The 9,016-nt window shown below is 43.2% G+C and overlaps 1 protein-coding gene across 1 annotated transcript; it reads right to left on the reverse strand.

The window, feature by feature from the left end:
* Positions 1-6,052: 6,052 nt before the first annotated feature.
* Positions 6,053-8,664, reverse strand: LOC125249597 (GTPase IMAP family member 8-like). The gene is given in 4 exon segments (XM_048161921.1): positions 6,053-6,527; positions 6,529-6,983; positions 7,714-8,283; positions 8,406-8,664. Coding segments are annotated over 4 exon segments (1,644 nt in total). The 5' UTR covers positions 8,578-8,664; the 3' UTR covers positions 6,053-6,080.
* Between the last annotated feature and the right edge of the window lie 352 nt (positions 8,665-9,016).

The following is a 9,016-nucleotide window of genomic DNA, read 5'->3' on the forward strand; positions in this document are numbered from 1 at the left end:
TGAAAAAGTTTCAGTGGGGCCGCTGTCCTGCGCTTGAGCGTAACTCAGGCAGGTCAACACCGACTGGACGCGCTCCTTGAGAGGCGCGCAGTCCGGGCGACCGAGTCTAGCTCGAGACCGAGATAAGAGATCCTCTGCCCGGGGTGTTTGCTCTTGTCCCAGTTGACCGAAGACCCAACTGCTGAGGTGAGCTAGAACCATGTCCCTGTGTTGCACACTGCTCTCGCGAGCTGGCCAGATCAACCAGTGTCGAGATAGTTGAGAATACGAACGCCTTGTTCCTTGAGGGGAACAATGGCCGCCTCCGCAACCTTCGTGAAGACACGGGGTGACAGGGCCAGCCCGAAGGGTAGGACTTTGTACTGATATGCTCGACCCTCGAATGCAAACCGTAGGAAGGGTCTGAGGCGAGGCAGAATCGAGACATGAAAGTACGCGTCCTTCAGGTCGATCGCTGCAAACCAATCCTGGGGACGGATACATTTGAAAATGCGCTTCTGTGTGAGCATCTTGAACGGCAACTTGTGAAGGTACCGGCTCAGGACACGCAGATCCAGGATTGGCCGTAGCCCACGCCCTTTTTGGTACAATGAAGTAGGGGCTGTAAAACCCCGACTTCATATCGGCTGGAGGGACCGGCTCGATTGCATCCTTCGCCAGGAGGACAGCAATCTCCGCCCGGAGAACAGGTGCGTTGTCCCGTGACACCTGAGTGTAGTTGACACCCCTGGAAACCAGGGGACGCCGGGCGAACTGAATCGCATAGCCGAGTCTGATGGTACGAATGAGCCAGCTGGACGGGCTGGGGAGCGCTATCCATGCTTCCAGACACCGAGCCAGCGGGACCAAAGGCACCACAGATGCACCAGGGGTAGGGCAGCGGGGCCTTGCACACTACCAGCCACACCCTCTTGGGACCTGGAGGATCAGATAACAGTTCTATTCGTGGGTACCGCTGGACTCCGGAGAGCCAGCGGCGGAACAGACCAGAATTCTCCACCCGGCCCTCCTCTGGGGAAAGAACTGTTTACTTCAGCTTCAGGTCGCCATATCCCCAGGACCGCCTCCCGCTAACCAACTGGGTTGGCTGCGGGGGGAGCAGGCTGGGTTTTAGGCCAGCTTGTGAGATGAGCGCATCGAGAAAGTGTACTTTGACGACGACACATCCCAGCAAGACTAGCCAGGGGTGTTTCCGGACCACCACGGTGGATATTGTCTGGCCAGGGGCCTGCGCTATGACCTGCATCATGCGTAGCTCAACCCTGACTCAGAACTACCACATGCAATGAGTGCTTTGGCCTACCACGGACTTGCCAGGGCCAAGACCCATGCAGGGCAGAGGTGGTGTGCCCGTAGCACTGCCACCCCACCCTAAAGGGTAGTGAAAGAGAAAAAACTTGTAATGCAGATTATGGCCCCATTGGAGTTCCATATTTGACACCAAAGAGGCTACAAACTGCCAAGTTTTTCCATGCACGTCCGGGCTAAAGATAGGGGGCAGGGCAAGGCGAGTATGCGTCGCACAACGCCCCCAGGGGCCCGGGAAAGCATGGTTTTCTGAATCTGAAGTCTGAATCTGATTCAGCATGAGCACATCACGACTGTGGGACGCTCAGCATCATCTTCATGTTCAGAGCCCAACAATACTCTCTCCAATGTAGCAGTCGACATCTGATCCTCTGCTGGAGCCCAGACTAAGACGCTAGGTCCCTCATGAGAAGGACCAGCAATCCAAGCAGAAGCTACCAGCCATGTTGGACAGTGAACGTGGCCGTCCAACTGGACGACACACGGCGCACTGGGCGCCGACGTGGCCATGTTGTACTAAACATGAACCACCCACGGACATAGTCACAACATGTTTGCGATGCACTAGAGGAGTGGGGAGCCCACGGAGAATGGCTCGGCGGTATTGCCCCACTGTGATCCTCTGGTCACCCAGGCTTATTAACCAAAGTAGTATTTTTCTGATTCAGAAAAATAAACTAGATCAGGGAATAAGTGAGGGGACTCCACCTCATTAAAGGCGCTCGAGTCTCGATCGTGCATCTAGAGCGCCAGACAACGTGCTGGGTTGCCATGGCAACGCACGCTGTCAGCCGGCAGCTCGACGGCACACGGCGCGCTGAACGCTCAAGCCCTTACGAGAAAGGCGAGACAAACAACGCGCCGACGTGGACATATTCTCATAAGAGAATATGAACCACCCACATACACAGTCTCAGCACACTAAGCAGACATGAGAGAAAGTGATTGTGGCCGTCAGTGAGGATAGGAAACGACCGCCTCCAGAAACGCACAGACAGAATGACGTCTTGAAAAAGACGCAGTGTCTGTCTGTGAAGCTCTTTTAGAAGGGGAAGAGTCAGCTCTCTCTTGCTGAAGCACACAGGGAGTGACGCGATGTGTTCGGGTACACCACTCCCCGAACACACTGGGAGGAACCGGCCCAAATCGCAACAGACAACTGCGTTTTATATGGGAATTCAGTTGCTGTTAAAACAGCAGTTGAGAGCTTAAGCTCAGGCTCCCCGGGAAGCTCGCGACCTCGCTGTTGTGCCTTAACGCCAACACAAACAGACGCTGAATCTCCAAGGCTGTTTAGTTTCACTCTTGTGAAGTCTGAAGCTGGACACCAACTGTTGGCTCCGAAGCGAAAGACAGAGTGCGATTGCATCTGCTTCCTATTTATATACACCTGTCGGAGGCGGTGCGCATTATGCAAATATCGCACGCCCATTCCATTGGCTTGTTTTAGTTCACTCGAAGCTGATAGAGCTCTCTAGCGATATCCCAATTCGTCGGTCACTACTGACGTACGTCGAACGTGACCGACTGAAAGGGAACAATGCTTGTCCCCAAAACACTGCTTGCATACAGACCCTGGTCTACTCCCACTCAACTCTGCAAGACAATGCTTGTGAACTAACTTCACCAGCTCTGTTTTGATTGAGAACAGTATGAGTATGTTGGTCCAACAGCGAGACCAGCACTAATCAGCATAAAACAACCTGGACCAGCATGTAATTAATGCTTATTTATGCTGGATTTTTGAGCAGAGTCTCTTTCTGAACTGGGGCGAATCTAGATATTCTGAAATGTTTTCTTTAGTGTTCATTCATACACTAAGTAAACATTTAGACAGTGGTCAGAACATTTTGTCTTTCATCTCTTGACCTGCATGCAAGATTTGTACAGGGATTCAATAAGACGAGGGAAAATGTGTTATTTCTTTGTTTTTATTTTTTTACTGTAATTCATGATTTATATAAGCAAATACAGCATTAGGCAAAACATTTTTTATAGTTTTTTTTTAATCTTCAATTTTGATATATTCATATGAAATAGTAAAGTTGTTATTTCATTATCTGTATATCTACAGCTAATTTTATCTCTAAAAAAAAAAAAAAAAAAAAAAAAATCAGGAAAAAATATCTGTAAAATTCACCACCACAAAAACAATACAATTTTGAATTAAATTTTGTTTAAAGTAATCTCTGAGAAACGCTGTTGAAAAAGGTTCAGACCAAGCACCAAAACACACTTCAGTCAGCAGTGTGTGTCCACTCATGAGCAGTGTCTGTGTTGCAGGGCGTTTGTGAGTTTGTGAGTTCTACCACAATAGAGGTGTGCTCCCTCTGGGTCGGGACATGTTTATTTTGGTGATTTAAAAGATAAACAGTTCTTCTCAGAAATTGCATACTGCACATTTAAATGTAGCATTTTATGAGTAATTGAATCTTGTCAAGCTCTCATATTTGCTGAGATGCTGATGACTTCAGAATCTGTCATGTGTAATAGAAACTCTTACTGTGATCATAGGAGACGTAAATTTCATTCTTTCCTTTTCCTATTCTTCTCCATTAGATACATTGATCCAAACTTTCAATAGCATCCTGTTTTGTGTATTTTTTCCATTTATGTAGAATCTTACCCTTCCCCTGAAATGTTTTGCTGTAGCATTTTTCCAGATCTTTCTGGAATCTGCACACAAACCACTTCCAGTAGGGCAGATCAGAGAGATCAGGGGTGATGCTCCATTCTGCATAAACTCCTCCTGCTGTGCTGTATTCTTTATATTTAAACTGGCCATCCGGTGTATTAAAATACTGATCACTTCCCACTAAACTTGTACAAATATCAGTACAAAGATTCTGTGTTAAACCAGTGATATTGTGCCATTAATTCCATCCACTCTGTGGAAAGCAACTCTGTGATCTTCATGATGGTTTTCTATGTTGTTGGTGCAGATGGCTTTACAGAATGGACACTGAACCCAACAGCACTGACAGAAGTGATCAATCAGAAGCTGATGTGGCCTGAACTTATAGTCTAGATTTACTAGAAATGTCTTTCTGTTGAATCTACTGCTGATGTCAGACATTATAGCAGGAAGTTCTTGTCTTATCACATCTTCTAGGAGGTTGAAATCATCAACATCATCATGTTTCACTCCACTAAGGTCTTTTTCAGAGAAGATCAGCTCATCTGAGAGCTTGCTGTGTGAAACTCCTCAACCACAAACCAGCATCTCCTCTGTTCACTTGAACATGTTCAGTAGATTCATGTGCTGCTTTCATGATCTTCTGCTGCAGGAGTTCAATGTTCTTCTTCATCTTGGGTAAAACATTGACACTGAACTTCTGAATGATGTACTGACTGACTTCATCTCTGATGAAACTCTTGAAGTGATCTCTGGGATTATGAATGTAGTTCATGTATTTGTCAAAATCCTCATTTTCAGCCAGTGTCTTCAGGATGTGTTTTCTCCAGATTTGATCTGTTTCCATTCAGTGATTCACAGTTTGATCTGATTTCATCTTTCAGATCTCTAGCAGTCTTCTTGTAGACACTCTGCTCAATGGGCTCTTTCAGTTTCTGACAGATGATCTCACCGAAAATGGCAGCTGATGTTGCTTCATGGAGGTGTTTCTGGAAAATATTATAGTACTCTTCTCTCTTCTTCTTAACATATATTTCAGGATCATTGGCTTCTCTGAACATTCTGTGTTGGTCAGTGATCATCTTGTTTGCTCTCTTACAGATGGAATGAACCAAGTCCATGACAAATTTACTTTTAAACACATATTTCACTTGTCCTTCCTGATGTTCTTTTACTCTTGTCCTGATGTAATCTGCAAGTTGTGGAATGCAGCTAATGTTGTAGCCCATCTTTGAAATGTTAAATGACTGAATAATTTTGTCTGCTTGCTGACCAACATCTGTGACTAATGATCTTATTTGGGCTTCATCCTCTTTAGAAAGAGCATAACCAAACCTCCCTATAGCTAATTTGATGGCATTTTTAAAATCTGTAAATTCACTGGACCGGTTTTCCTTTACATAATCAGAATAACTTGCCACAGAAAAAATATCCCTGCTCTCCATCCAGTGATTGAAAAAAACACCTCTATTGATGTCACTGTGGTGCTTTTTCACATCTCTCATTATGTCAATGTCTTTGATTGCAGGAGTTTCTGTGATGATCTTCTTCACACTGTATTCCAAAAAGAAATCAAACTCTTTCTTCAGTGTTTCTTTATCATTTGCTATATCTTTGAGTTGTAAGGCAAGTTCTTTGCTCTTTTCATAGAGAAGTGTTTTCATGATGTGTCCTCTGAGCATCAATTATTTTTTTCAGGTCTTGCTGATGAAGAATCTCATTTAATTTTCTATTTGTTTCTCTTACAATGTTTTCCTGAATCTCCTTAATTTTGATTTCAAATGATGTTTTCCACTGAATCAGTATTTCTGCATCTCTGTCTTTCTCAAAGAATTCAGACATTGATCTTTCCACTTCTTCACTTGTCTCCTTCAGTTCTCTTTGAAGATCAGTTTCCTCAACCTCATGAATTGCTTCATTTTCTATTTTGTTGTGTAGTTTGTTCTCAGTTTCCATCATGGCACTACGAAGACTCCAGGACCACTTGTTGTATTCAGTCTCTAGTTTCCTGTAGGCTGTGACCTTTTGGCGTTAAAAGCAACACAAATCATTCAATAACCTTCATTGTTAGAGTTTGGCAAGTTTTGGTGGGTTATTATTTCTGTTACATTTTTTTTTTTTTTTTTTTTTTTTTTTTTTAATAACAGAACTTGTACTGAACACTCACCTGTACTGAATCATCAGTTTTAGAGCACATCTTCTTCTCTTTACTCTTAGTAGGTCTCAGATATTGATAGTCAGAAATCTGTTTCTCCCTTTCACTTCTTTTATCATCATGCTCTTGTCTTCTCTTTCTCTCTTTGTCACGATGCTGTCTTTCTTCCTCCATCATTATCTTCATAATCTCTTCTTCATGTTTGCCTGCCAGTTCTTCTCTGACTCTGTCCATCAGGATCTTCATCTGTTGTTCTTGTTTTTCTCTCTCCATCTCTCTGAACATCTTACATGAGTAGAAACTCCCTCCGTTCGCTGTCACCATGTTGTCTATCTTCTCCAGTAGATCAGACACCTGTGTTCGGTCTCCAGTCTGATTATTATTAAACACCTGGTATCTGTTTCCACACACTTCAATCAGATTCATCAAAGGAGTTTCCAGGTTTTCCTAGAAACTGTTCAATGGTTTGGTTCTTCAGATCATCTCCTCTGGTGAAGAGCACCATGGTGTACATTAAAGATTTCTCTCCAAATGTATCTTGGATGATCTTCACTGATGTTTCTTCTTCTTGAGTAAATCGTCCTAAATTGAGCACAATGATGAACACATGTGGTCCAGGTAGAATCATGTCAATGCAGTTGCTGATTTCTCTCTGGATCTCCTCATTACTCAGTTCAGTATCAAATATTCCTGGAGTGTCGATCACAGTAACATGTCTTCCATTGATTTCAGATGTTTCTCTCTGACACTTTTTAGTCACTGATTGCTGAGATGTTTCTGCTTTAAATGCATCTCTTCCTAAGATTGTGTTTCCTGTTGCACTTTTCCCAACTCCAGTTTTTCCCAGCAGCACAATCCTCATTTCATCTTCACTCTCTGTTGAACCTGTAAAAGAAGAATTCCAAAGTCCTGAAAACCTATTTAAACAATTTAAAAAATCCATTTGTCCTGGACAAGTATTGAGCCCTTCTCAGTGTCATTTGGAATCAGAAATGGGTTCAAGTTAATCAAAAAACCTTGATTAACTGAATCAGGTGTATTAGGACTAAACTTTGTAGGAAGGTAGATCTCCAGGAGCATTACTGTCTTAGTAATGCAGTCCACTACATTCCATGAAAGTCTGACTAACAGTTGTTAAAAGGGACGATCTAGCCTATGGAATTGTTAATCCTATTTCCTAGCAACTGTGACAGCTGACTGAAAACAAAACATGGTTCACATCCTGTCTAACCATGTTCAGCTTGGTCCATTTATGTATGTAATAAAAAGTATATAAAACTATATACTACATATACTATCTATAAAATCTACATTTGAACAACATTTTTTTTCTTTTAAAATTTGTATTATTTGTGTAGAATGAAACCAAATACTTAATATTAATATTATACTTAAGTATCTAGTAATCTAGCATGATCTTTCAAAAAAAATAAATAATAAAAAATAGCCTGGGCCGTGAAGGATTCATTCGTTCTATCCTTCCTGGCTCAGGAATAAAAGGACAGGATTGTGGGCTGCATTTGAAGGACCCTTTGAAATGAGAGAGCCTTCATCACGATGCTGTGATTCAATCGGCCCTGAATTGGGACACAGCTATTGACTTCATGATCATTACCTTGAAAATGAGTGTTTGTCTGTAGTTTTTTCATCTGTGCATCAAAAAATGTCTCTGTGGAGAAAAACTCTCCTCTGTTTTCTTCCAGCATCTTCTCAATGTTCTCCATCAATGTAGACACTTGTGTGTTGGGACCAAAGAAATGATGTCGTCCTCCAAAACCCTCAATGACAGACTGTGTTTCATCATTGAGTTCAGCTGTCTGATGCTCTGAACTCTGCATTATGAGGATCATCATGTGTTTGTTGATTCTGGAGCTGAATATCCTTTGGATCTCCTCCATTTCTGATTTGTCTTCATCAGTCATTGGAGCGTCAGGAATAATGAGGAGGAAAACATGAACTCCAGGATCACAGAGAAAAACACAGCGGAGAGTCTGACGCACCATTTCCTCCTCTGAGAGACGACTGAGAGCTGGAAGCTTCACCAGACTGATCAGACGGCCATGAAGCTGCACGTCTCTCCTCACACACTCTGGTCTTCTGTCTTTCTGCTGCAGGATCAGCTCTGATATGGAGGATTTTAATGTCCCGTCACGACCACACACAACCAGATTCAGCTTCACACCCTCTGAAACCGTTAAAGAAATTTAAAACACTTATTATAGTTCATTTATCACAACAAATATCATCATAATATTATCCCACTCATGTCTTTTTGTGGCCTGTTGAGTTAAAAAAAAATCAATGAACCTTCACAATCCAGGTGACGTCCATTATTCATTTGCACAATGTCCTCAAACGTCTGCAGAAGATCATCAGGAGAGCTGCTCCTCTGAAGACTGAAGTGTCTGTTGAAGCATTTCTGAATGATCTTCTGTAGGATGTCATTGGTTTCAGTTGGTGCTTGTGTGGTGAGCACCATGGTGTGTTGATAAACCTGCTCAGAGAAAGAGTCCAGCACCTTCTCCACACACTCCTGATCTTCCGCTGAACATTGATCATGTTTGAGGACCAGAACGATCACATGAGGTCCTGGATCAGACAGATTCACACACTCTCTCACTGTCTGTGTGATCTGATGATCTGAGATGTTTGTCTGGAGCAGCTGAGGACTGTTGATGACTATCATGTATCTGTCCTTCAATCTTCCTCCGACTCTCTCCACAACATCTGGACGAGCTTCACTGTCAAACGCTGCTCGTCCCAACAGGAAGTTTCCCACTCGACTGTTTTCTGACACGCTCTTCCCCAGCAGAACGATCCTCAGATCACTGACTGAAACAAACACATGTAACAAGTCAATTACACCAAGATCTAACAAGATCTTTAACATCACAGTTAAAGAAAAATGAATAAAACTG

This window comes from Megalobrama amblycephala, linkage group LG1, assembly GCF_018812025.1.
Source record: "Megalobrama amblycephala isolate DHTTF-2021 linkage group LG1, ASM1881202v1, whole genome shotgun sequence".
Taxonomy (NCBI): domain Eukaryota; kingdom Metazoa; phylum Chordata; class Actinopteri; order Cypriniformes; family Xenocyprididae; genus Megalobrama; species Megalobrama amblycephala.